This window comes from Prunus persica, chromosome G5 (genome assembly GCF_000346465.2).
Source record: "Prunus persica cultivar Lovell chromosome G5, Prunus_persica_NCBIv2, whole genome shotgun sequence".
NCBI lineage: Eukaryota > Viridiplantae > Streptophyta > Magnoliopsida > Rosales > Rosaceae > Prunus > Prunus persica.
This window is the reverse complement of record NC_034013.1, coordinates 13,010,347-13,037,913: the sequence shown is the minus strand read 5'-3', so window position 1 is coordinate 13,037,913 and position 27,567 is coordinate 13,010,347. Positions and strand designations below refer to the sequence as shown.

The following is a 27,567-nucleotide window of genomic DNA, read 5'->3' as shown; positions in this document are numbered from 1 at the left end:
TATACGGGTATTTCCATAGAAAACACTTGAAATTTGACAGCACCCCAATATTTAAGAAGATTGTTTTTTTCGCTTTGTCTAGAAACAACTTCATGACTATATATCGGCTCCTCAGAACAAATGACATGGGTAAAAACAAAATAATTACAAAGAGAGGCCAAAAATGAAAGATAATGCAAGCACATAGAGAGGGAGAGAGTGTTATCATATTTGAGAAAGAGAGAGAGAGAGGAGAGAGAGAGAGAGATGGTTGTGGAATTACTGGAATTGGACTGTTATAGCATACAACTAACTGAATTAAAGAACCTGCACCATTGTAACCCAAAAAAAAAAAACTGCACCAAAATAACTGGCAGTGCCACGTAGCATGAGTTGGACACTTGTGCTTTTGCATGCCACTCTCATCTCTTGTATTTATCTTTTGCTTTGTTTCTGATGTGTGTCATAATTAGAAGTAGCCCCTTGGGGGTGAGTGTGTGCCATTTGATTTTTTATTTCAGAATTAAGAAAGAGAATCCAACCAAAAATATATATATTATTGAGGCGGCATGAAAGAGCTTTGAGTTTGAGTTTTGTGCAGCCATGGATATCATCACTAGCAGACTTGAGAGAATTGAGCTTGAGATTTATGAGGCAGAAAAGGAAAAGCTTCAAAGGGAGGAAACTCTGGGGGCTTTCTGGGAACACATGCCTGCTATTGATCCAATTCTCATATGAGATCGTATGCTCTCTCTCCAAAACCAAATATGCTCACTCGAAAGCAAGAAGAAGGCCCTGTTCAAAGAACAGCAACATCTCCTTGTGCAGGCTGTTACTCTTGGGTGACAAATTCTAATTGTCTTTTTTATTGAAGCTTGTACAAAAAATCTATATATACATATATATATATATATTCGTGACAGAATTATGGGTTAGCTAGTATGACTGGCAGTTAAAGAAAGGAGACATTATTTCAAGGCTTTTGGAATTGAGAGAGACTGATCCAAAGTACTTGAGACAGTGTTCGTAAAAAAAAAAAAACCCTAAACCCGCCTAGGCGCTAGGGGCCCGCCTAGGTCCTTTTATTTATTTATTAATTATTAATTATTGACTTTAAAGAAAACCTGTCTATAACTTGATGATCAGAGCATATGTGTGTACAAAAATCAGTGCAGTGGATGAAACTCTTTCTTCGTTTGGGTGTTGATGCTGCTGCATAAGCAAATTCTCTGCGATGGCATTTCCTGTAATTGTCTCAGTTTTCCGTTCCTTGTAAAAGAATGCACGAGTAGGGTTGATGGCGGCACACAGGCTGGAGCTTCCATATAGATATGATGTTTTTAGTTCAAAATTCGTTGATTGGTATGTACTCTGCATGTGGGTTTCTGAATAGTGCACGTACATTGTTTGATGAAATGTTGGAAAGGGATGTTGTTTCGTGGAACTCGATGATTAAGGCAATGAATCTGTTTGGGAAGATGAACAAGAGAAACATTATTACTTGGAATTCCATGATTACTGGGTTTTTTTCAAGGTGGTCAGCCATGGAACTTTTCCATGAAATGCAGATCACCAGTGGTGATATGGTTAGGCCGGATAAGATCACAATTGCCAGTGTCCTTGTAGCTTTGTGCTCATCTGGGTGCAACTGATCATGGGATATGGGTGCATGGGTACCTGAGGAGTGCCTAGAGAGTGATGTGGTCATTGGGACAGAAATTCATGTCTTCCCTCAAAAGCCCCTTTTTTGTTAATTTTATTTGCTTGCAGAAATACATGTCTATATGTTGAAGAAGGAAGTTCTTTCCATGATTGAACATGAGGTTTCTGTTTGTAGTTTCAATTGTTCAAACACACACAAATACACGTGGACAACCTGGTGTGGCTAGCAAACCGATAACTGTTGTATATTGTATATTGTTTTAGGGTGTCCATGATAAATCATTCAACGTCAATATTTATATTGCTTTCATCATAAGTTATTGTTGTTTGTTTAGCAAATGGTACATTTACTGCTTTTCATGATATAATATTCTAGTTCTACTATCCACTCATCTATGATTTTTTTGGGTGCAGAAAACTCTAGTAAGTTCATTCGGTCAATCACACGAAGCTGCTCCACCTCATCTACATTATCCTGGTCTTCCTCCCGAAAAGGCCTCCTTAGATCTAGCTCCAGAAGTTCTTCGAAACGGACTCATTTCAATGGTGGTCTTTTTTATAACAATGGAGCAATGGGATCTAGATGCCATTCGTTAACACTAGGAAAGCTATATGCTTGGGAGAAAAAACTCTATATGAGGAGGTGAAGGTAAAATATGAATCTAACAATTGTTTGCTTTATTCAGCTTTATTGATTTCTCGTACTGCACAACCTAGATAATTTGAGAATAACTTGAATCATCTTTAAATTTTGTATGTTCAAGGCTGGAGAGGAAACCATGAGAATATATGAGCGAAAACACTCCCAATCGAGACATGGCCTAAAGACCGGGGACAAAATTGGAGTTGAAGTTGAGGAGTTGCGTTCCAGAATTTTGGTTGCCATAAGAAATTCTGAATAATCAGTCTTCAAAAAATTCAAAAGCTGAGAGATGAAGAGATGCATCCACAACTTGTTGAGTTGCTACATGGGTAAGATAGATCACAGGAATCTATTTGTACTATATGAGAGGCCTGACATTTTTTGAATTTTGTTATATGAGCTCTCTTGCCCACTTTCTGCAGGCTAATGAGGAACTGGAAGATAATGCCAGTATCTCATGAAACCTAAAAGAGAATCATGTCTGAACTGAAAATTTTCAATTGGTCATCCTATGGAAAGTTCTCTAATGAGTCACACCAGCTTGCTACTCAAAAGCTTGAAGCAGAACTTCAAAATTGGCGTGCATGCATTGCAGAATATGTTTCTTCGCAGATGTCGTATATTGAAGCTCTTCATGGCTGGCTACACAAGTTTGTTACCCCTGAAACTGAATCTTACACAGGAGCTTGGTTTTCACTTCGACCGTCTAAAGTCAACATGATACTTTCACTTGAAATTTGTCACAATTGGTTAGTTTGCCTAGATAAGCTGCCAGATAAAGATGTCACTTGTGCCATGAAAAGTTTTGGGAAGGATGTACAAGCCTTGATGGTCCAACAAGGCAAGGAGCATCAACAAAAGAGGAAGGTTGATGGGCTTGCCAGAAAATATCCTAGGAAGGTTTTGGCATTTGAAATAATGAAAAGTATTCTTCAGTTGAAGTTTTTTGAGAAGGAAATGAAATTGCATGCACAAAAAGGCTTGACAAAGATGGAGAACGAGTTGCGTGGAGATGGCGAAACATCATACCAGCATGAAGGACACAAAATATTACAGTGAATGGATTTCAGAAGGGGTTTTCGTCAGTTTTTGAATCCTTGACTGAGTTTTCAAAAAGTGCTATGAAAATGTATAATGAATTTATAACATTTAGTGAGAATGCAATGAGGGCAGATGACACAAGTAGCAAACCACCTGGCAGCATCCATGTTGAAGCCGATGACAGTTGAAAAAACATTATGTTTCAAGGGATTTGAGAATGTTAGGAACTTTTTAATTTTTTATTATTACATTTATTTTTTAGGAAATTTTAAGAATTGATTCATATGATTGGTTGTTATATCAGCAACGTCAAGATATCCACGAGTAAGGTTTGTTAACCTATGTCAACCAAGAAAGGATCCTCAAGGGGCTCGTCTCTGTATGAGAGGTCATCCGGGTCCCTTCCTCTAACAGCATCCAAAATAACAGCACAATCTGCAGCACTTCTACAGACAGGGCCAACCTTATCCTGTTAAACAGATGAGCTTCCGATTTTATTACTCATTGCAATCCCCACCCGAATAAGAAAGATCAGATTCAGAATTTATGCAAAAGAAGAAAAACTGTGCAAAACAGATGTGCTAAAATGTATATCAAGCTATGGGATTGGTTCTTGGAATGTGAGCTACATCAATTTTCTTCTTTTTTTCCTTTTTTGTTCATGTACATCTCACAATGTCATTGTGCTGGCACATATTGACTATTTATGCATGAAACTTACACCAAGTAGAGGCTGAGGCTGCAGCAACAGTTCCTCTAAGACTACGATGATGTGGGAGAACTTGGGATTGGGTCATTTGGTCCAAGATCATCAATAGGAGGCTGCTGCCTATGGTGATTGGTGACTGATTGGTAAGCCATAGCAAGTGCAAGAGCCTGCACATAAAAAATATAAAATATATATATATAAAAAAGAGAGAAAAATATTAAACAGTTAGTATTTCTGACTTAAATTAATTCCATAGGAAAAAAAATTAAATAAGTTGGCTTGAGCTTACAATATGGTCACGTTCAGGAGGAGCATAGATACCGGTGGTGATAGTGGTTCTTCTTCGAGTGGTGTTGTTAGGAGGTGGATTTGGTATGTTCTTAAACCCTGTTGGAACAACAATTACAGGCAAACCAACTAGATTTCCCAAGCAAACTCTTTCCCAGTCAGTTGCATTGCCAATGAACGCATCCACAGTAAAACTCTCTCTTACTTCCCGGATTAACTTTCCCCTTGCTCTTTGTGCCTGTAAATAATTATGGTAATTTACACTTAGGAAAAAAAAACTTAATTAGTTGATAATTAGAAAGTGGAGACAACATTCACCTGCACATAGTCTACTGCTGGAATTACACGTGCACGCCGGAGTTCGGTAGGCCATTGTTCTTGAGCTTCATAAACATCATCCTTCCCTGATCTCTGCCACTCATCAAAGTGAGCCAACATATCCACGTCCATTGTAAAATTTAGGATGCCTTGAACAGAGTCAACTGTGTAGTTTAGCTTGAAAGGGATCATATTTACACCTTTTGATGCAAGAACATGAACAACCTGTAAGAAACTATCTGTATTAAGCTCTAAGAAAAAGAATCAACAATGGATAATGTTAATGATCAAAGGTTCGGATAATCTATTTTGTTACTTTCCAACTAATTAGCACTAACCTCCATCTCAGCATCTTCTAGATATCCAACAGTAAGCTTTGTAATGTCAACTGAAAATGGATCATCAAGGAGAATGTCTCTTGATGAAAGATCATCTGGGTCCTTTCCTCTAATGGCATCCAGAATAATTGCACAATCTGTGGCACTTCTACAGAAAGGGCCAAGCTTATCCTGATAAGAAAATGAACCATAAATTTCTTATATTTACAGCAATAAAGAAAGACATGAATGGAACTCGCAAAGAGAAGACTAGAAGTACCAAGCTTTCCGATAAGCTCATTACACCAGTTCGGCCAACTGTGCCGAATGTTGGGCGCAATGCTGTCACTCCACAGCGTGCAGCAGGATAGGTCACAGAACCAGCTGTTTCTGATCCAATTGCAAATGGTACCATACCTGTGAAAGCTATCTTGTTTATATACATAGCAATGGCATTGTATAAGATTTTAAAGGAACTTCCAATGAAGTCCTATATATCAACTCAGCCTATACGTATGTAGAAGCCATATATTTCTATTGGGATGAAGAGCAACATGAAATGCATTTCAGCTAAGCACAGAGCCACCAAAACTAAGAGAAGATGGAAGGTATTAAAATGCTGAGGGCTCAAATTTGAATAGTACCAGCTGATGTGGAGGCAGCAGGTCCGGCTGATGAACCTGTAGAGAACTCCTCGATATTCCAGGGGTTCCTTGTTCTACCACCAAACCAGATGTCATCATATGCCAGTGATCCAGAAACAAGCTTAGCAACAAGAACTGCCCCTGCAGACTTCAACCTAAATTGAACGGAGATCAACTAATGAGCAAAATGCAATTTAAGCTGCACTGTGTTGGTTTATGAGTGACATGTCATTTTCTTGGCACTTAACATGCCAAATCATAAGGATAGGAGGATAGTATATGTGACATGTCAGCTCAACTGCCACACCAGTTTGTGAAAACAATTTTTCTCAAATCCTGAAATCTTCAATACTCAAGTTTCTTTGTAACCTCTTGTACACCCAAGCTTCAATGTCCAGAACTTGATTTTTGAAACTTGTCGAACCCCAAGTTGTTTTGTAGTGGGGAACTGCAATTATATCCTTCAAACCATAAGGAATCCCATGCAGAGGACCTATAAAGAAAGTCAATAATAAATGAGGATATTATAATGCATAAACCGACTCAAATGCCACCTTAGAAATACTTTTCCTACATCATCTATTTATCCTAATAAGGTGATACCCTAAGGTGGAAGAATGCCTAATCTTAAATAGCTCGGGAAAAGAATTTGATGATTGTCTCTCTATCTCAACACAAGCATTTGAGGTCTACATATTAGACTGCAGGATGAAGATATATGAAAGATGATGGCTCAAATAATGACTTTGCTGCCAAAAAAAGACAGGCAAACATGACTGTGCATGATATTGATGACATTAATAAGAAAAGAGATGTACCCAAATATACTCCTTGAGCAAGAAGTTTATCAGCCTCTTTTGCTTGCTTGTATGCTAATTCTTCGGTATAAGTTACCACCGCCTCAAGAGCATGATTGTACCTAGTTTTCCCACAATGAATCAATAACATGACTAGTCCTGAGTATTATAATAAAGCAAAGAAAGTATTTTTAGAGCTCACTATTACCTTTTAAGTCTTTTCAGAAAAAATTTAGTAAGCTCCTTAGATGTAAGTTGCTTTGTCTTAATGAGCTCTCCCAATTCAAGAATCTGATGGGCACCCAACAAGTTAACTAACTCAAAATATAATCACATTCATTAATATGTATGGCTTTGCAGCAACAGACTTACACTCATAAAGGCAATATCTTGTTCACTTCTGGGTTTTTTAATGCCAGACAGAGAAGGGTACTTGAATCTTTTAGTTACATGCTGTGATTGCTCACTGCCCCAAGCAGAATTGAATACCAAGTAAGACGGGTCATGCAAACCTCCATTCACTGAAGCAACTAATTTTCGATTAGCTGTGAATATAGGGATGTTGAACTCCTTTTGACCCTTCACAATCTCCAGAATCTAAAAAAGTACATAGAAAAAAGGTTCAAACTTTATCACTGACATGGTCCATAGAATGCATCAAAGGCACATAAATACTACAGAAGCGATCACCTTTGTGTTATTGAAGAAACTGGAGTCAAACAACTCAAATGCACATTTAAGTGGGTAAGAATGACCAACTCTTGCCCAACAAACACTGTGCTCATCACTCTTCTAATCAAATTACACCCAAAAAAAAATAATTACACAACTGAAATGTAAAAGAATTTTTTTACTCTCTTTTTTTCACAAGATTCAAGAATCCCAATTGAACATGAATATGAATAAGAGAGTTGAAGAGAAATAGTTACCACATTTTTAACATCTGAAGCAACAGTGCGGCAACAGATCACAGCTAGAAATATGACACAAGTGATACCACTGTGGGTCCACCCACTTACTAATGGAAGATACTTCTCCTTCAGCATCATAGCTTAGTGGCTTCCTTGCTTCCTAATCACTGCAAAGCACTGGTCTAGTGGCCTCTCTTTCTCTGCCGATTTGCATAGCTAATGGTCAAAACTCAAAACACGTTTGACGTTATGCACAAGCTTGCTTGTATTTACCATTTGAACTTTCAAAGATGCTGCTGCTGACTAAACACTTCACTTTCAAAGAATAATATTTTTATGGGGGACCATAGCTGGCCTAATTTTTTTTTTTTTTCAAATATTGTAAACAAAAGTTGAACAATAGAAAAAGAAGAAAGCTTTACACCTTTTCTTCTTAGCAGCTCAGGGGCACCATGTGGTTGGAGCCTCTGAAAAACCAGAAGAAGACAGTCATGGCAAAAATGGAGGTGAAAAAAAAATTGGTGGGTTGAGGTTCAGTTGGTAAATTATGAGAGTAAATAAATTGGATGAAATTAATTTTTTCTTTTTTTAAGAATTTAGTGAGGTGGGAAAGGGTGAATGGGTAAAAAGATTCTTCACTACGTTTGGCTTCGACAAATGTACAGCGCTGCAGCTTTATAAAAAGGTTTCTCTTTTGCTGATAAGAAGCAAAGGGAGTCTCTCTTTTGGCCGCAAAAATCCAGCGAGTGACGTAAAGGGTTGTTCTCCCTCGCAGTTATCGCCAGCCATTACAGGTATATCGTCTATGGGTCTCTTTTTCCGACTTTGCTGTGACAATTTCTCTGAGAAAGTTAGGGTTTTGGTTTGCAATCACAAAAAACCCTAAACCCACTTTCTTTTCTATTCAATCAAGCTACATTTTGCCCCTTGTTATGGCCAATTGATATAATTTGGTTACATAGTTGAAGTCTAATGTGGTTATATAATTTGGCCAATTGAATCTGCTTACTGCTTTGCCCATTTTAGATCCAATGCTTCTCAGTTTCTCTTCTAGTTTTAGAGGAAAATATGGCTCTTTGGTTGACTATGAAAGTTAATTTTGGTCCCCTTTGCTTTGTTGTATGCTTGTCAGAATTTGCTTGGCCTCAAAGCTGTATTTTACTTGATTTCTATATGATCTCATATAGAATTTTGAGTAGTTAGATGTGTTTGTATAGTTACTTTTGGAATTCTTTGCGTTGCCATTTTTCTGTTTAGTATCACAAGCGCTAGAAATTTGCATTACTGGATGATAATCAGCCTATTGGAAGTCCAGAAAACAAACTAAATAAAATAGATTTATAATTGTAAAGCTTCTAATCTGGCAAGTAAAGCCTGTAGGGTACATTTTCCAAGCCTTTATTTGAAATTTTGTTGGGGCTCCATGAAACTTGGAAATAATAAAGATTGATGATAATACGGCAATACGAAACTAGGAAACACAATTTTCTTTACTTATTAGGTATTTGAGAAGCCCTATATTAAACTTATTCATCCAACCAAAAATACACAGAGGGGTTCTGGAGGTTTTGATTTCCTGGAGCATGTCACTAGATATACAGCTTTGGTATGTAAACATGATAGCGGGAATTTAATAGTGGATGCATAAAGTTTAAGCAACAGCTGGTATATGGCTAAACCTGGGAGGATGCCTAACAGTCAGTCGATACGGCTTTTGAAATTAAGCATAATAGTGGACAAAATGTATGTGACCAAGTAACGGAAACTCAGTCCATTGTACCTTGAATGGTTGTTTGACATGCCCGGTAGTACTCTTATTAGGAGACACTAAGTTTCGGGGGTGGTCTTTGAAAGTTGAGATGTGAGGTAACTCTTCAGTTGAGTTTTCTCAACATTAGCTTAGTTTTGCATTTGGATTTACTCCAGTATACATCTTGCTATCATTTTGAACCTGCTTTTCTATGGGGACTAAGAAAGCATTAATTATCTTTGAATTGAATGTGCTAAGTTGGTGAGTTTTAGCATAATAGAGAACTCATAAATTGGCTAAGTAAACTATCCTTGTGCTCTAGTGTTTTAAAAGCGAGCCATCCACATTATGTTGACAAGTTTGTTTGGTTTGATTATTCTATATTAGGAAGTGCAGAAATGTGCCATCTCACTTCTTGAAGATGAGAAGCTCATAATTGATATACTCAAGTGGTTTCTTTATTGCTAATAAAATTTTCATCCTTGAATTCATAAGGGCACTATATTTATTGTTCACAAAATATTAATTGTCTACTGCCTACAATGACAACCTCTTTGTAATTTGATTACATCTAATAATTTTCTTTACATTCTAGTTATGCTTAAGGTCCCAGATCATCAAGTTGCTGGCCACCAAGCCGGAGATGGGAAGCTTGGCCCTCTTATAGATGATTCAGGGCACTTTTACAAGCCTCTTCAGAATGATGGGCGTGGATCCCATGAGCTAGCATTCTATACATCATTTTCTACTGATAAGAGGATTCCAGACGACATCCGCAAGTTCTTCCCTGTCTTTTATGGCACTCGGCATTTAGAGGCGTCTGATGGTTCTGGCTTGTATCCTCACCTTGCATTGGAAGATACTGTCTCAAGTAGAATCAATCCATCTGTATTGGACGCAAAAATTGGTTCCAGAACATGGTACCCGCAAGCTGCTGAAGATTATATCATAAAATGTCTTAAGAAAGATAGAGAGACCACGAGCCTGGAGCTGGGGTTTAGGGTATCTGGACTTCGGGTTTATGGAAACAAAGAAACTGGATTTTGGAAGCCTGATAAGAAGTGTGTTCTAAACTTTAGCATTGAGGATACTAGGTTAGCTCTGAGGAAATTTGTGTCTTCTAACCCATCTACAGATTCAGATATCAAACCAGATTGTTCTTTTGCATCGACTGTCTATGGTGGTCCTGCTGGGATATTGGCACAATTGTTGGAACTGAAGTCATGGTTTGAGAAGCAGACCATTTTCCATTTCTATTCTTGTTCAGTGCTGATGGTGTATGAGAAGGAGTCAATACTGCAAGGGAGGAATTCAGGTGCTGAAATCAAACTCGTCGATTTCGCGCATGTCATTGAAGGCAAAGGTGTTATTGACCATAATTTTTTGGGTGGGCTCTGCTCCTTGATAAAATTGATCTCAGATATTGTCACCAGTCCTAGTGCCTGAACCAAAGCATGTCAGCTCTGTGAGAAGAATAGATTTTCAATTTCTCTTCTCATAATGATCCATTTCCTTACTACTAAAATAAATAGACCCAGCTCATGATTTCGGGTGCTGATGTTTTTTTCAAATTTTCAGAACATCTATTGATCCTAGATGTAAATGTGCCATGCTTATTCTGGCAAAACTGGAAAGTTGAAAACATTTTGATTTAATTGCCTCCACACAATCTTGTTAACTCCATATAGTTGAAAATATTTACCCAACTCTTTTACATGCATTGCTTGTCCCATCAGATGGAAACAGTGCTGCTAATAACTGACATCATATCTTTTTATTTGAATTAAACTAATGACAATGCTTTTGTGTGTTTAATTTTTATCCATTTCATTGTTTAAAAGTCAGTGCAGCCATTTCCTTTCCTGTAATGGCAAGGAAGACTGCAGATTCAGGAATTATATAATATAAAGCTTATGAAAATGTCAAAAACTTGTCTGGGGTCCACTATGGAGCTTTCAATAGCCGACCTAGGAGGTAAACAGCAAAAATATGAGTGGTATTTGAAGCACAAGGACACCCAACTATTCAGGCAAAAACCAAGATGATTGTCTTTTAAGCAATGCACTTCTTACAACATAATCCATTTCAAATCCAGCAGTGAACTCCAAGCTTAACAAATTACTTCCATTTCTTGCAATCTCAACATCATTAGTTACTATTATATATACACATTAAAATCAAATACTGATAACCACACAAAACAAAAGCACCTAAGATGAGTTCATCTTTTTCCTGCTGCATTGTCTTTCTCTCTGTCATCTGTTTTTGCACTAAAATCTGCTCTGCAGATTCTGATAATCTCCAGGACACTTGCCCTACATCCCCATCAGCAAAACAAATCATTTGTAAGCAAAGGCATAGTGCTTATTATATTCCCTTTCTTCTTGTACGGAGGCGTCTGTCATTCAGTAAACATCAGCTATAAGAAGCCAAATAATATCAGGGTCGATAGATGCAAGAACTTGAAGGGCATTCATAGATGCATCACGGAGACCTTGGAGGGCATTTACAGATGCATCACGGAGACCTTAAAGGGCTTTAAATATATTTTCACATTGCACCAACAATAAAAATATAGATTTCTCTGTAGGCCTATTTTTTGAGGTGCCCTTTGTGAAAATCGCACATCGAAAATCCACACTCCTATAAAGGTGTTTTTATAAACAAAACATTGTGATGGTTTGGTAAGTGTGGTTAACATTGGAGAGTTAGGCCAATGGGCTTGGCTATAGGCTTGGCTTTGGATTTGACTTTCATTAATCTATATATATAAAGCAAAAGGCAGAGAATGGTGAAACATTCAAAATACCAGAAAATGCCCTTGGTTAATGCAAACATTAAGAATTCAAATTATTAATTAAATGAGGATAATATGGTAAATTCACACTTTTTCATATTTAAAAAAATTAAAAGAACAAAAAAAGAAGATAATGGATCCTATTTTTATGGAACACAACTACCCATTATCTTTTTTAATTCTAAAATAAATTTACTTATTTTTTTTAAAAACCTCTCGCAAGCGCGGAAGCGCGTGCAGAGAGGCTAGTAATTATTATATTAATCAAAGACTTGGGTCATGTGGCTCTTCGGCTATGGGGAAATTTAATTAAGACACCTAAACGATTTTACAAAAGACTTAACAAATAGAAATTAATTATTTTGTAGACTTTTTCTTTAATTTTTTTATATTAAATAATAATTAAAATATAATTACTAATTAGAGTAATTCAAAAAGGCTAAGATATTACTTAATTACATATATTAAATTAAAGAAGTGGGCGAAAAAATATTATATATATATATATATTTTTTTTTTCAAGAAAACCTCTCCCGACGAAAGTTCGTTGGCACAGATCTATGCCAGCGAAATTTTTTAGATTAAATTTTCTTTTTAAAATGTATAGCCAGGATGCGCCCAACGCCTATGTGTCACGTGTCACAATAGTAAAGCCGCACAACTATAGTATTTATAAAAAAATTATTTTTAAAAAAAAAAGGTATAGCCGCACGGCTATACTATTTCTTAAAAACATTTTTAAAAATCTAGTATAGCCAATCGGCTATATATATAGACCCGCCCAGCCCTAAGCGCCATGTGTCAAAAAGGTAAAGCCGGACGGCTATACTTTTTTTAAACATTTCGAAAAAACTAGTATAGCCGCACGGCTATACTATTTTTACACAAAACTGAGTATATATACTCTTTTTTTTAATATATATTATTTTTATTCAGTAATATGTGAGAATTACGTGTATAATACGTGAATTTTGTGTGTCTTATTGAATTTTTTGTAAAAATTTTGTGTATTTAACATGAGAAATAGGTGCGTACGTGTATAATATATTATTAAACATGAAAGTACTAAAAATTTTATACGGGTAATAACTCTGCAAAAGTAAAAAATCAAAAAGAGACAATAGATACTCGAGTAATGGCCTAACAGTAATGAATAGGACTCTTGGGCTATAGAGAAATTTAATTAAGACACCCAAACGATTTCATCGAAAACAAAGGTGTTATTGACCATAATTTTGGGGGTGGGCTCTGCTCCTTGATAAAATTGATCTCAGATATTGTCACCAGTCCTAGTGCCTGAACCAAAGAATGTCAGCTCTGTGAGAAGAACAGCATTTGTACTAATAACATCATAGATTTTCAATTTCTCTTCTTATAATGATCCATTACTACTAAAATAAATAGACCCAGCTCATGATTTCAGGTGTTGATGTTTTTTTTTAAATTTTTCAGAACATCTATTGATCCTAGATGTAAATGTGCCATGCTTATTCTGGCAAACTGGAAAGTTGAAAACATTTGGATTTAATTGCCTCCACACAATCTTGTTACCTCCATATAGTTGAAAATATTTACACAACTCTTTTACATGCAATTGCTGGTCCCATACGATGGAAACAGTGCTGCTAATAACTGACATCATATCTTTTTATTTGGATTAAACTAATGACAATGCTTTTGTCTGTTTAACGTTTATCCATTTCATTGTTTAAAAGTCAGTGCAGCCTTTCCTGTAATGGCAAGGAAGACTGCAGATTCAGGAATTATATAAAGCTTATGAAAATGTCAAAAACTTGTCTGGGGTCCGCTATGGAGCTTTCAATAGCCGACCTAGGATGTAAACAGCAAAAATATGAGTGGTATTTGAAGCACAAGGACACCCAGCCATTCAGGCAAAAACCAAGATGATTGTCTTTTAAGCAATGCACTTCTTACAACATAATCCATTTCAAATCCAGCAGTGAACTCCAAGCTTAACAAATTACTTCCATTTCTTGCAACCTCAACATCATGACTTACTGTTATATATACACATTAAAATAAAATACTGATTACCACACAAAACAAAAGCACCCAAGATGAGTTCATTTTTTTCCTGCTGCATTGTCTTTCTCTCTGTCATCTGTTTTTGCACTAAAATCTGCTTTGCAGATTCTGATAATCTCCAGGACACTTGCCCTACATCCCCATCAGCAAAACAAACCATCTTCATCAATGGCTTCCCATGCAAGAACCCAAATGACAACATTGCCCCTGATTTCAAAACTTCCAAGCTGACCAAAGCTGGCAATACAGACAATTTCTTTGGCTCCTCAGTGAATATAGTGACTGCTGCAGAGTTGGCAGGCCTCAACACCCTTGGCCTCTCAATTGCAAGAACAGACCTCAGAGTGGATGGCTTGGTGGCCCTTCATTCTCACCCCAGAGCTTCTGAGCTGTTCTTTGTAAGCAAAGGCACAGTGCTTGCTGGGTTTATTGACACCCAAAACCGGGCCTTCCAGAAGATTCTTAAGGAAGGAGATGTGTTTGTGTTCCCAAGGGGCCTGCTTCACTTCTCTCTGAATGCTGGGAATGATTTTGCCACTGCTTTCTCAGTGTTTAACAGCCAAAATCCAGGAGTTGTGGGCATCTCTGGTGCCATGTTTAAGAATGATCTGGATATGATATACAAGATAACAAAGGGGTTTCTCTCTGATCACTTCAAAAATGTCACTTTTCCCGGTTCTTCAAGTCTTAACAGGCAGCAATTCAGAAACTTAAATCCTATCATATGAAGATTATATAAATATAGTTCTTTGTATCTACTAGCAGTTAAATGCATAACATTGTTTCAATTGTGCCATTATAGTCTCAGCAGTTTGCTCTGGGCTAAGAACAAGAGTGATCATCATAAATTATAAGAAAGACTGTCCCCTATAATGTAAAGCTTGGTGGCCTCCTTTATGGCTGAATAATGTTTTGATGTTTCCTATTTCCAGTGTGCTGCAGAATGTTTTCTATTTCAAAAATGTTTTTTTTTTTCGTGCTAGTTAGTTATTTATTTATTTTGATTACATTGGAACGAATCGAAACATTAACCGATCGTTTCATCCTTAGTTAGGAAAAATGACTAAAAAGATTAAATATAAAATAGGAAAATAATATAAATATGTGGGATAGTAGAATAGATTTATTCTACAAATGAAAATATTTTAGTCTGAAAATATTATTTTTATGTAAAATGGGTCTGGAAATTGAAATAATTGCAAGTTTGATATTATTTTCGGGGCTTAAGCCCAGGTGACAAACTTGGCAGCAAACAAGGCTCGGCCTAAGCAACATCGGCCCAATCTTCCTTTTAAAAAAGTAAGCGGCTATACTTTTTTAAAATATAATATTTAAATAGTATAGCCGAACGGCTATACTTTGAAATATATTGGAATATTTAACGGCTATACTGTTTAAATATATTGGAATATTTAGAAAGTATAGCCGCGCGGCTATACTATTAAATATATTGGAAAATTTGAAATTTATAGCCGCACGGCTGTAGCATTGAAATATATTGGAATATTTAAAGATTATAGCCGCGCGGCTATACTATTAAATATATTCCAATTCAAAAGTGTCATTATTTTAGGGGCCAAATTTTCTCCAGTTCCCAAAATATCCCAACAGCAGTCATTTATCAGAAATTTCGCGCCAAACCAGTGAGCTTTTCGAGAGCGGTTGAAGAAGAAGAAGACGACGACGAAGAAGAAGCGCAATGGTAGAGTTGTGCTTTGTACTGGACCTACGGAGCTTGCCACCTCCATTTCTCAGAGACCTAAGGCTGGTAATTGAGAAGCAAGCAATTCGATTTAACACTGTTTTTCAAATCATTAATAAAATTTGCCATACAATTTCTGCTTCAATCCATAGCCTCACGAATTGCATACCTTTTTTTTCTGGTAAATTTCATCAGTCGCTGTTGCAGCTCGCGAATCTCTACGCCATTTCATCGACCCCGTCTTGGCGCAGAACGGAGTCGCTCAGAGATCGCATAGGCCTTTGCTACGTCTTTCAAAATCCGATTTCCTTGTCTGATGAGGTAGGATATTTCGAAATGCACGAAACCTGTTTGCGTTATGTTCCCTGAGAATCTGAGAGTGAAAGATTGAATATATATCGTTTGACAGCTGAAGATCGTATACACGCCGAGTCCAAGCGGAAGCTTCAATCTACGTGACTTCCACCATGCCGTTAACAATTTGCCTGCTCATGGCTTTCAGCCTCAGATCGACGATTCTGGTGCTCTCTGGCCTCAACTTTTTTCTCCGGCATACTCATTTTGTTAACTGTGTTTGTTGATTCATAATTTGTTGCAGATGTGAAACTTTCCACGGTCCTGAACGATCAAGTTTTGTACCAGTGGGAGGGTAGAGATATCATGAGAAAAGTGATTGTGCTAACCTCCTGCTTACCTCGAGATGTGGACTCGATCATGCAAAACACTCTCATGGTTAGCCTTTCATTACTTATTTTCGATATTTTTGAATTTCACACCATGTTTGCTTCTGCAGCTTTGTTTTTATGGTTCTCTATTGGTGTTGGCCTCTTTTCCGCAGGCTGCGGCAGATAAGTGTGTTTCGGTGGATTTTCTACTATTTGAGCAAAAATCATCACACCTCAGTAATACCAAAGAGAAGGTCAACAATTTTCAAACATGTATATCTGATCTTGATAATTGCTCCTTTCAAGCATATCTCCCAGGTTTTCCACTCCTTCCCTTCCTCTTTATATGTAGGAGAGTAGGACACACCACTGCGATTACCTCCTTCAATTGCTCTGCTCATTTCCGTAATTTGTTACCTGTTTTTTGATAGTTATTATTGTTACGGTCTAGGAGACTAGAAGCACAGTAGGCTTTCGAGGTAGAAAGCTGGGGACAGTTTATGTTGACTATTAACCAAATTTTCAGATGTCAAAGTACTGCATGGCCTGGTAAACCGATGGTTGCAGGATTTAAAGGATGACATGGAAGAACCACTACAAGCTCGTTTTAACTTCAAGAACAATCTTGTGGGCTCTGTGAGCCAGATATTCTGCAACTTGTACATATCAGTCAATCCTAATATTGATGGTTTCTATCCCTGTCAGGTACTATGTAAATACTACTTTGTCAGCTTTATTGCTCTTCTACTTCTGAATCATCCATGTTGGCTAAGAATACTTCATGGATGGTAGATTTTTATGGTCTTTTTACCATCACAATTTATGAACTGAAAATCACTTTAAGATCTCACGTTATTTTCTCTGGTGTTATTACAATTGAAAACCTCTTAGAGATGTTACAAAATCATTATCTTGCCTGAGCCTGTGATATTTCTTATAAGTGTAATATCTGGTTTCGTAGTCTCTAGATCCAAAAGCCAACTAAAATAGCCATCATGGTTGATTATCATTGCTTCAACAAGATTATGTGTCAATAGTGCGATGGACAGCCTGTGTGGTTTGTTATTCCAAATCCAAACAGCCGTTATCAGTCTGCTTAATTTAAAAAATGAATAGTTAACACGACTCACTGTTGCTCTATCCTCCCTAAGTGGAAGCAAAATATGGCAGACAGGTTTTCTTGTTATATGATATACTCCTCCATCCCTCAGTTTTCATTTCACCATCACAACTCAACTCTAAATTAAGATTTTGATGATAGGTTTACTGCTTATAGGCATGCAGATGTCATGGCATTTCGCTGGAAGATGCTGTTAGAAATAGAGTCGAGGGACCTTCTTGTCCAGTCACAGGCTGTAATCTTGAGACATGTAATGTGACTGAAAATTCTGTGAAAGTTGGAGAAAAAACAATCCTTTTACTGCCCTCATTTCCAAGCTCTATGAAGCTCGAGCGTGCTTCTTTGCCACTTGACTTCAATGTCATTGAGAGGACTAACTTGGGTTCTCTAAGTGAAGGTAAATGTTAAGCTTGAAGCTCAACATTTATTAGTTCAAGTCTGAGCTTACTAGGAAATTATTGAAAGCCTGATTAGTCCTTTTAGTGCTTGGTGTCAACATTGACAATTAATACTAACCCCTTTTTGGCAATTTTTCCACAGGTGTTATAATGGGTGCTTCCTATGTTGTGATTCCATCAACTTGTAATGCGATAGAAACTACTCCAGATGAGATTGATCAATCAGAATTGAATATTCAACGTGTGTTCAAGGCCTTCCTCTGATTCTCTTTTTAACTGCTACATTTTTCCAGGACAATCAAATTCAGAGACTTTGTGAATGTCTAATAAGAGGCCTTACATGAAGTCTCAGGATGTGTCCTTGACTCTTTATTGTATCCATCTTTCTTCTTTTCTCTAACCAGGCTACAAATTTTGCAGTTTTCCAAGGGCTTTGCAGTGCTCTACATTCACTGGACCAGTGTTTGGTATGTTCTTCAAATTGTAATATAGAAACTATGAGGCAGGCCACTTTTCACAGTTATTATATTCTTCAACCTTCAGACAACGGGCCAATGCTTCTCAGGGTGAACATTGAACTTCTCTTTTAGTTTCTATACTTCCATTCCATCTTCGTCTAGTTGTATGCATGATATGTTTTGGCTTATCTTTTTTGCGTTTATTGTCTTGACTCTGTTGTATCTTGTATCAGTGTTAAGCATTGCTGTAATATTTGCAGCGCGTTGCAGGATCAGAGGAAGTTTTGCATGTTCCTGATCTCAATCAATTAACTATTTCTTCAGTAAGGAAGGAGATTGAGAACTCCATTAAAGACTCTTTGTCAAAGGTATGAACCAGACCCATATATCTGCTTGTATTCTTCTTCTGGAACACTTCTCGGAGAATTTTTCTTTTCAACCCTTGTGTAGAGAGAATGATGTGAATGTCTTTAAGTAACTATTTGACAACGTTGTCAAGTTTTCCAATTGGATCTAGGCCATGCAGAGCTGCATGCTAAGCCACAATTTAAACCAAATTTGTTGTTACTATCTTAAATTTCTTGGTCCAGAATGTTGGTGAAGAGATCATATATGTAGCAGATTCATGGGAGTTTAGATTACTGACTTTTCTATCACAAAACATTTACAAACTGAGTTTTCTATTCTCAAGTTTTTGCATTTAAGTAATTAGATAAAGCATATTAGATTGTTGAATGAGGCGGTGATTCAGCCTTTTCTTCTCTGAACTTTTTGCAGGTTGATGTAAGAGACTATAATCCGATGCTGCATGAGAGGGGCTTCCATCAGAAATTAAACTTGCTTGTAAAAGAGAGCTTACAGTTTGGGTAATTATTCTCGTCATCCACCTTGAACCTGCATAACATGTCAAAATAATCATGCAGATCGACAGGCTTTTAGTGCAACTGTGAACAGGAGAAGAAAAAATTAGAAAGAAAATGCTAGAGAAACACACTTTTAGCTACCAAGTTAAATATGCCCTTCTTACTCTCGACGTGCATGCTTCATTTTTCTCTATTATCATTTGAGATATTTAGGCACGATTTCATCAATTGTAGGTTTTTGTGTTTAAGGATGGCCTCATTTTCATCTATTCAAAACAATAACCAATTGGTCAGAAATTCTATTACGTATAGAACTTCACAACTGATTGAATGAGATGAACCCCCGAGTTCTTGCACATGTTTAGGACTGCGTTTAGATTCGTTATTGTTAATCAAGAGGTATAGCAACTATATCTGAACTTAGGGTGAAAGCTTCCTCTGATAATTGCTTTGTTGATGCGAATATTCCAGGTCAATATCCCTTATATTGAAAGAGGAAACCCGTGAGCCAAACGCAACCCAGCCAAAATTTCCAGAGGTGATTGTACAGCCAAATTCAACAAAAGATGTTGCCTTAATCAGAGAGGAAACCTCAGAACTAGACCTGACAACCCAAGAAGACAAAACATCTGCTTGCATTACAGAAGAGTGGGAGAAGCTTATTGTCAAAGTCTCTGAGATACATTCTCCAGTTTGCACTTCCAAACCCAAGCTAGACCAATCACTTCTTCTATCACCGCCAGATGGTAACCGGCAGCTCGACGCCAAAACCTCAAGGATTTTAGAGAGGCTTGAGGTGCCAAGACAGTTCAAAAGAGAATCAGTTTCTCCAATTCTCGCAAACACCTGCGTGAAGAATTTTAGTGTTGAGGTAAAGAAGCCTTTGGTCGAGTCCCAGCCTAATTGTGCTCCACACCAATCCATGGCCACCAGCCAACTAATGAAACCGAATTTCCAGAGGCTAAAAAGGAAACATAAATAAAGAGTGGGCAGCCCTATGTAAAGCATGAACTTAACTTCAGGTATGTGCCATTTCCTACAAGTTGAAGAACCTGGTATGTGGGAATGGAAAACCTAGTTTCATTGTTGTTATGTTTTTTTTCTTGGGTTACAAGGCGGGGCGAACCCGAAAACCTAAAAAAAAACAAAAACAAAAACAAAACAAAAAACACTAGCAATGAACACTTGGGACCGGCCTAATCTATCATCATCGTTGTTAGGTTCTTTAGATTCCATGATAACATAGTTTAAATATCAAAATCATGAGCGAAGTTCAAGAAAATTACAAACTAGCCATTCAAACTTGACAACTCATACACATTTATATTGTAACACAGGCTGCCTAGTAGTAATATATAGTATATAATAAGTCAATCATTCATTCTACGAACATGCTTTGCACAAACTCTCTGCATCTCTCTCTCTCTCCCCACCCTGCAACTTGTATAATTAAAAATGACCATAATGGGCTTAGGACACATCAATCAAGGCATACACGAGGATCACAACTCAAAGGCCTGTGGCCTAACCACCATCTTTTTGTCTGCTATGTAAAGCGAAGAAGATAAAAAAGATTGAAATAATAATTTACATAAAGCAGCAGCTCAGATCAGAATCTCTTTGTATTTTGATGGAGAAAGTAGGAGGATGGATATGGATGGACCATAATGTACATGGTGGGGACGCACAGAAAGACTTTGCTTTGTTTTTTACTTGATTTGTGATCATCAGAAATTCTCTTTATGGAAATCAAATTGGGTGGTGGTCTTGTGAGAGAAATCATGAGATAGCTGGCGCAGCTCATTGGCAAGCGCTGGTAGCCCACAGTAGAACACCCCTGCACGACACAAACAAACACCTTAAATTATCTCTCTAAAAATTAAAAAGAATAAAAGTTTAAATAGCAATGGCGATTGATAAATAATGAATGATTAAGACATGGATATTTTAAATGTTAATCATCCACGTTTCGACAGCAACAGAAAGAATAATTAACACGTAACAGAATTCAAATCGCAAATAAAAGCCACGGTGCTATTTTATTGGCTACGCAGATAAATACAACTTATATTTAAAACGTAATTAGTAACATAATCAGTACATGTGATGAATAAATAATTATTATTGATAGAGGGCAAGAAAGGACTCACCAACTGTGGCATTGGCGTGATCAAGTGCAATGCGCTTGTAGACCTCACGCCAGTTAGGCTTGGCAAAGTGCGACTTGACACGTGTCCCAGACACAATATCAACGCCGTTCTTTGCATGACTGAGAGACTGAAGCATGTGAATGAGGGCAGAACGTGCATCACCTTCCTCATAAACACTGGTGCAATAATTGTGAAACTCAATAACCCTGTTGTGGTCCAATTCAGCCACCTCATTCATTGCCCCTTTGAACCAATCAAAAGAGCCTTGCTCTCTTGTCACCCAATAAAAATAGGCCCTCTTGGTCTTAAAGTTATGGAGCCCCAGTTGGCTTGACCCGGATCCGACTTTTGATATCCTGCTTGGTGCCCCGTTTTCTAAGGCACCCATGTCCTCCCCCTCCTCCTCCATGGCCTTTATGTTGTTCACTACGTCCTTCAAAATGCTGATCATTGGGGTTGCCCCAATCCCTAGCCCTACCAACAACACCACTTCATAGTTCTTGTAGTCTTGGGCTGGTGCCCCATAGGGCCCATCTATCAACACTTTTGGAAATCTGGTTTTGAATTCATTATCATCACATCAATTATTTCCCACCAACATGGAAAAAGAAAAAGAAAAAGAAAAAAAAAAAGTAAAAACCCATTATGAGGTTGCTATCATTAATAGACACAAAGCAACTTTCTTATCAGTAAAGGAAGGGGGGAAAAAAAATCTAAGCCCACTCAACTTCTACTTTAGAGAGAATGATAACACTTACCTAGTGACCATGTTTGTTAGAGTCTATCTATTACTATATAATATCATTAAGAACAACCAATAATAATCTACTTTTTCTTCTTTCGTACCCAAGTGAAGTACTAATCCATCATAATAACCTACTTTTTTCTTCTTTAGTTGCAATCGATTAGTGCCATTTTGTAATTTTCAACCAATAATACTATGACACGTAGAAGTGTTATCACGCGTATCACAACGTTATTGGCCAGTAACTAGGCACTTTCACTTTCTATAACTCTTCATATATTTCAACATTAGAGAAATGTATCTCTTTACGCATTGTGGTCCACTAATATTAATATTAATACAAATCCATTAGTTAATTAAGGTTGCTTACATTAAGTTGTCATCTCCTTGCATATGGTCAGCTCTGAGAAGTCCGCTTTTCCCACTAGGAGGAGGTTGGCATACCTAAACAAATCAATACAAGAAGATTAGCGGCCCATGTTTAGTGGATAATGTATTTACATGGCATGTTCTTTTGTGATAAACTATAAGCTCTATGTACCAAACCAGTATCTTATTTATGTGTCTGTTGTTCCTTATGATATACAAACTTCTGATGTACATGAGACTGTTCTGTTCCCAGAGCAATTTGCAATCGGAAACACACCTGAGAGAACACAGTTTTAAGTTGCCGGGTCCAATCTCCGACGATTCGAATATGAACACTAAGGTGGTTATCTCCAGGGGCTGAGGTGATGGAAAATGGGTGCCTGTGTACATGTCAAACACCAAGTACTTATTAACATAGTAAAATAGATAAGCACACGAATAAAATAAAAAAAAAAGGTGTAATGAGAAAAAGGTTTGGAGACGGACGTGACTTTATGTTGTTAGGCTGTCAATCCAAACAGTACATTTTAACATAATTGCACTTTGTCCATAGTCATGATTTACAGTACATGACATATGTTAAAATAATGTTTGTAGGGATCTTACCATTCAAATGGAGACACAGCAGCACACTTAACAAACATATATTGCCCACTGTGGTATCTGAAGCCTTGAGGCTTGGACAAATGAAGGGCCAAGACATTTCCAGGATAAAGAGCCACCTTCACCATAATTAAAGAGAAAACAAATTAATCATATATACTTAATTATGGTTTTTATGTTGATTAGGGATGTTTTCTCCAACATGAACACATGAATGTAAAAGCTTATCAAGTTGTTCACCTTTAGTATCTTAACCGGCTTGATGCTGGATCTGAGTGCTCGAACCAATCTTTCTCCGGCATAGAGAGTGAGTGGCACAGCTAGGTACATCCAGGTCTGTAAAATCAAACAGTAAAAAGATTAATGTGTTGATTAAGATCAGGTGAAAAGTAATTAGAGGTAATTAATCACAAGTTTTCGTACCGTCTTCTTGTACCATTCCTTGGTCAGGTAAAGATAAACGCCATGGATGATCAACAAGACATAGACTATGATGAAGAGGTGGTGTGAATACCAAAAGGCATTGAACCCAGTGAGCTTCTTTAGAGGTTCAGTGAGCTTCTTTAGAGGCTCAGGCAGCTTGAGCTGACCTTTTCTGAAACAAGGGGCAGCCAATGTGAAGGCTATTGCCATTAACACTACCATAACAATCCCACTAACTCCTTCCAGTGACTTAAGAAAGTGCCAATAATTTGAAGGTTGATCGTCCCCGAAAAAAGGCTTCATCAGCTCATATTTATCGCTGCTGGCATGAATGATGCGAGGGAAGTCACATGCTAAATGAGAAATTCCATGTATGCCAACTCCAATCCCAATTCCTATAGCTATGACCTTGTGGAAATTGAGGTTGTCGTCAAAAGGAACGACGATACCTAGTTTGGTCTTGTTCCTGAGCAAAGTTATGGTGTTTCTGCAGACTGGTAGCAGAATAAGAGCCATGTTGAATTTGAGTGTCTCTGCTGCACCTTTGGCCATGCACACACAATGCCCCATTACTTTATATGCAGCTTTGTTTCGATACTGCACGTACTTGTAGGCAAATAGGCCAGCCATGATCCCAACCCACAGTGTCACTACCCAAACTCTCTTCCAATTGTCTTGCAAGAAGTACTTGATGTTGCTACACCATATCCTTAATGGGTGCTCTCTTGTAGGCTTAAGCTTCTGGCTCAGCATTTTGCTTAGGTTTCGGCTATCTTTTCCTCTTACTGCAGTCTCTTCTGGTCCTTGCAACAAGAGAGTTTCCAGGCTGTCTATCTGTTCCCACAGTCATCACCAAATGATCAATAATTAAGAATCTAAAGACAAGAATTCCAATTTCTAAATTCTAATTAGGAGTTTAATTATCATCTTTTCATTTATTTACCATGATGTGTCCAAGATTGTCTGGATCTAACTCTTCCATGATCAATGCTGCATATTCATCTGCTTGGTTTTGGATGTTTGAGAGTTTGTTGGCAGAAGCACTGAAGCTAATAATCTGCATTTTGTAATTTAACAATTTGATTTAGAAGATGTCATATATTCTGTCTGAGAGACTGACACAAAAATCACATGGTAGCCAGGATTGGTTGAGATTCACATGGGAGATATGTCATACCTCTTTGACCTCCTCTATGGTGATTCTTCCATCTGCATCTTTATCAACCCTGAATTTTACATATTTACCACTCAATTCAATTTCATGTTGCTCCATGATCAATCAACCAATCAATCAATAGAGATGAGAATAAGAGAGAAATTAAGCAATTCCTTTAGAAACTCTCCAAAAAAACAAAAAGTGGGTTGAGAAGAAATTACATGTCAAAGAAAGTTTGAAGCCTGGAGTCAAATCCCTGCTCAGAGATTTGAGCCCAAAACTCGTTCAACTGTTCCTTGGTGATGGAATCTTCCTTAATATCCAGCTTTCTAGCAAGAGCATCAAACAGCTTCCCGGCAAACTCTTTCGATTCCTTATTCATTCCTACATGAGTTACATCCACAGAAATCAACAAAAAATCAAATACTGTAATGCAAACAGGAACTGAAGCATCATTAAGGAACAGCCATAAGTACCTATACATTCACCGAAAAGCGAACGAGGAAGCAAGCCATTGCTTGAAGCAGTGAGCTGATTGAACTTCTTCTCAACTGCAGGCCACCCAGCATTACCATCTGTCTTGCTGATGAACTTGAGGCCCTTCAAGGCAGGAGCTGCTGCTGACTGTGTTCGATCAAACCGCCTCCTGGGATGAGGGGCTGCCACTGCTTGTTTTGAAAATGAGGCCAGGCGCTTCAGCTCCTGAGAAACCTGTTTGATACGAGCTGAAGCCGTCCTCACAACTGATGAACCTTTAGGAGATTGATTCTTCTCCAACCCTTTTCCCAGTAAATTCATCTCCACATGATCTTCATGATCATCAGCAGCAGGCTTAACGCTGTGCACCGCCACGGAGTCTTCTCGAACATCCAAAATGACCTCTACATAAGGCTCTTCATCGCTTGTGCTAATGCCAGGCTTCACAGCAGAGCCTGCAGGCTCAGCTATGTTGAACTTGGCAGTCTTCTTGTTGCCTGATCTTTTGTTCAGAGGTCCACTTAGAGGACCGCTGTAATTCACCATTCTTTCGCTGCCAAGGATCTCTGTATCCGAGTGATAATGAACTCCTCCAACCTCATTTGTTCCCATTTTCTCAGGGACCAAACAAGCTTCTGTGAAGCAGAGATTTAAGCTGCTGTGGCTTGTAAGGTAAATAAGTCTCTCAGAATTGTGTATGTTCTCTCTAACAGAGAAGAAAGGCTGGCAATTCAAAAATGAGTGCAAGGGAGGGTTGTTAGATATGTTCTGTTTTCTTTCATTCCTTTCTGTGTCTTAGTGCTGGGAGTGTATGAGTGTAAGGTGTCTTGCATCATCAACTATTATTTATAGACCTTTTGAGACCATTTTCCACTGCAAAGAAAGTATATGCTATCTATCCAATTATGAGTTTTGGGCAATCTCATACCAATCAACGGTTGTAAATTATTCATGCGCATGTGAATGACTAAAGCTAACTTTTTTTCGAGAATATGACGTGCCGTTCATTATGTCATTAATTCTACATCATAATAGTATTCTGGTTGGTACTACGAAAGTTACACTTGTTAATCACTCTTTTTAACTTTTCCCTTGTCGCGTAAGAAAAATGTTCTACAAATATCATCTGTTGTTTCACGTGGTTTGCTCTTCTTAATTATGGAATTTTTAAAGACCAAATCAAAGCAAACAGAGAAAACCACTCGTCCTCATTTCAACAACAGTGAAAACAAGAAAGCAAATGAAATGATGTCCCAATTTCATTTTTCCATTTTTCTTGAGACACAAGAAAAAAAACATTACAAAAGTATAAGTAGAGATTGCAGCAAAAATATCGTAAGTAGGGTTCCAGGAAAAACAAACACACAACTTGATTGCTTCATGCTTACCAAAAAGGACCTAACATTCCTATTTGGAAGATGAAGATGGGTTTTCTTTTTCTTTTTTCAGAAATAATTAAATGTATAGATGCAATGTATTGTCCTTTCACTTTCCCCATGATCCAAACAAGAAATCAAAGACAAACCCCCAACCACTCTGAGGCAGCTTGTCTAATAAAACAAACATTGTATGCGTTGTGCAGATGCCTGATAAAAATATTACCCAAAAAAGATGATTAACACAAATTAATTAATACGGAGTCAACATTAAAGTAGTTGCATAAATAAAGAACAGGACAGGTTACAAAATTCAAACCCACATAATTTTTTTCTTATATTTAAATCAACTATGTTTCCTGATATATTTTTATTTTTTTTTGGCGTGATCATAGGGATTAAAAAAAATAAAATAAAAAAGATAACGATTCACCAGTTGTACCTCAAAGATGGTAAAAGATCTAATCAAACAAATTTACCTTCTTCTAAATCATAAATTAACAGATGAGTTTTAACAGAATTAGTTGACTTGATTGGAAGGAAGATTATATATTTAGGAGCAATGTGTCGGTGGTTAATTTGGTTTGAAAATTGAGATGGCAGATTAGTAACACCAGTTTGGTTTGGTATATAACCAGAGACTTTGTGAATGGAATTTCAGATGCATCGCTGGAACCAAGTAGAAGCAGTGGGGTGCACATTATTGAATAAAGAAAGAATCAATCACAACATATACAGGAAGCCTGCCATGTTTTTTTTTTTTTATCACAAAGAAAAAAACAAAATGAAAAAGAATCTTGTATCTGTAGATGAAAAAGAATCGATTGCTATTTTCTTTTCTTTTATAAGAATCATGAAGATGAAAATGAAAGAGCAGATTTAAACGTGAGCTTTAAAGGGCCATAAGTAATGGTTGTAAAATGGATTGTACTGAGTATACGAACTAGGCCGAATAATAGTGTTGGTCCTCGTAATGTGGACGAAATTCTACTTTGGTCTCTTTAGTTTCAATTTTTGCGGTTTTAACTTCATAGAACAATGATTTAATCGCAACACCGGTCTTTTTATTGGTAACTAAGCAACTGTTGATACCTCTTTTTTTTCAGAGGTACCATATTTCAATCTACCTCCTCCAATGTTGTAACTAAAGCACAGACAAA

General features: G+C 37.4%; 5 protein-coding genes and 1 long non-coding RNA gene across 6 annotated transcripts; 4 read left to right on the top strand and 2 right to left on the bottom strand.

Annotated features, from left to right (window-relative positions):
- LOC18777088 lies at positions 450 to 3,591 on the top strand. The gene is made up of 3 exons (XR_002271673.1): positions 450 to 2,290; positions 2,406 to 2,613; positions 2,707 to 3,591. It is a non-coding gene; the product is annotated as an uncharacterized LOC18777088 (long non-coding RNA).
- Positions 3,846 to 7,655, bottom strand: LOC18776302 (putative amidase AmiD). Its single transcript, XM_007210203.2, has 12 exons — positions 7,328 to 7,655; positions 7,089 to 7,190; positions 6,771 to 6,995; positions 6,607 to 6,689; positions 6,420 to 6,520; positions 5,971 to 6,094; positions 5,602 to 5,756; positions 5,238 to 5,374; positions 4,979 to 5,149; positions 4,641 to 4,865; positions 4,324 to 4,560; positions 3,846 to 4,201 (listed from the first exon to the last, which is right to left on the bottom strand). Exons 1-12 carry the CDS (start codon positions 7,445 to 7,447, stop codon positions 4,088 to 4,090), a joined length of 1,794 nt encoding a protein of 597 aa, XP_007210265.1. The 5' UTR covers positions 7,448 to 7,655; the 3' UTR covers positions 3,846 to 4,087.
- On the top strand, positions 7,748 to 10,723 carry LOC18776852 (inositol polyphosphate multikinase beta). The gene is made up of 2 exons (XM_007209383.2): positions 7,748 to 8,103; positions 9,655 to 10,723. The coding sequence occupies exon 2, from the start codon at positions 9,657 to 9,659 to the stop codon at positions 10,503 to 10,505; it is 849 nt and encodes a 282-aa protein (XP_007209445.1). The 5' UTR covers positions 7,748 to 8,103; positions 9,655 to 9,656; the 3' UTR covers positions 10,506 to 10,723.
- Positions 13,912 to 14,857, top strand: LOC18777948 (germin-like protein subfamily 3 member 4). Its single transcript, XM_020564139.1, has one exon. The coding sequence runs from the start codon at positions 13,935 to 13,937 to the stop codon at positions 14,628 to 14,630; it is 696 nt and encodes a 231-aa protein (XP_020419728.1). The 5' UTR covers positions 13,912 to 13,934; the 3' UTR covers positions 14,631 to 14,857.
- Positions 15,489 to 20,596, top strand: LOC18777713. Its single transcript, XM_007211078.2, has 12 exons — positions 15,489 to 15,670; positions 15,800 to 15,925; positions 16,014 to 16,125; positions 16,203 to 16,336; positions 16,443 to 16,587; positions 16,796 to 16,974; positions 17,546 to 17,786; positions 17,930 to 18,028; positions 18,208 to 18,353; positions 18,506 to 18,613; positions 19,023 to 19,111; positions 19,580 to 20,596. The coding sequence occupies exons 1-12, from the start codon at positions 15,602 to 15,604 to the stop codon at positions 20,088 to 20,090; spliced, it is 1,959 nt and encodes a 652-aa protein (XP_007211140.1). The 5' UTR covers positions 15,489 to 15,601; the 3' UTR covers positions 20,091 to 20,596.
- LOC18777219 (respiratory burst oxidase homolog protein C) lies at positions 20,453 to 25,925 on the bottom strand. The gene is made up of 11 exons (XM_007210843.2): positions 25,031 to 25,925; positions 24,776 to 24,938; positions 24,576 to 24,624; positions 24,342 to 24,455; positions 23,399 to 24,232; positions 23,216 to 23,311; positions 22,979 to 23,094; positions 22,650 to 22,752; positions 22,374 to 22,447; positions 21,259 to 21,812; positions 20,453 to 20,945 (listed from the first exon to the last, which is right to left on the bottom strand). The coding sequence occupies exons 1-11, from the start codon at positions 25,641 to 25,643 to the stop codon at positions 20,836 to 20,838; spliced, it is 2,826 nt and encodes a 941-aa protein (XP_007210905.1). The 5' UTR covers positions 25,644 to 25,925; the 3' UTR covers positions 20,453 to 20,835.

What these genes read in the sequence shown, in the direction of transcription:
- LOC18777219 (XM_007210843.2), bottom strand. Translation starts at nt 25,643, where the DNA reads ATGGGAACAAATGAGGTTGGAGGAGTTCATTATCACTCGGATACAGAG. An exon ending in GCTTTTCGGTGAATGTATAG is followed by an intron (nt 24,939 to 25,030) that starts GTACTTATGGCT and finishes TAACTCATGTAG; the next exon opens with GAATGAATAAGGAATCGAAA. An exon ending in AGCCGGTTAAGATACTAAAG is followed by an intron (nt 23,095 to 23,215) that starts GTGAACAACTTG and finishes ATTATGGTGAAG; the next exon opens with GTGGCTCTTTATCCTGGAAA.
- LOC18777713 (XM_007211078.2), top strand. Translation starts at nt 15,602, where the DNA reads ATGGTAGAGTTGTGCTTTGTACTGGACCTACGGAGCTTGCCACCTCCA. An exon ending in CGATTTCCTTGTCTGATGAG is followed by an intron (nt 15,926 to 16,013) that starts GTAGGATATTTC and finishes ATCGTTTGACAG; the next exon opens with CTGAAGATCGTATACACGCC. An exon ending in TCATGCAAAACACTCTCATG is followed by an intron (nt 16,337 to 16,442) that starts GTTAGCCTTTCA and finishes TCTTTTCCGCAG; the next exon opens with GCTGCGGCAGATAAGTGTGT.
- LOC18777948 (XM_020564139.1), top strand. Translation starts at nt 13,935, where the DNA reads ATGAGTTCATTTTTTTCCTGCTGCATTGTCTTTCTCTCTGTCATCTGT.
- LOC18776302 (XM_007210203.2), bottom strand. Translation starts at nt 7,447, where the DNA reads ATGATGCTGAAGGAGAAGTATCTTCCATTAGTAAGTGGGTGGACCCAC. An exon ending in CAGCAGTAGACTATGTGCAG is followed by an intron (nt 4,561 to 4,640) that starts GTGAATGTTGTC and finishes AATTATTTACAG; the next exon opens with GCACAAAGAGCAAGGGGAAA. An exon ending in CTCCTGAACGTGACCATATT is followed by an intron (nt 4,202 to 4,323) that starts GTAAGCTCAAGC and finishes TTTTATGTGCAG; the next exon opens with GCTCTTGCACTTGCTATGGC.
- LOC18776852 (XM_007209383.2), top strand. Translation starts at nt 9,657, where the DNA reads ATGCTTAAGGTCCCAGATCATCAAGTTGCTGGCCACCAAGCCGGAGAT.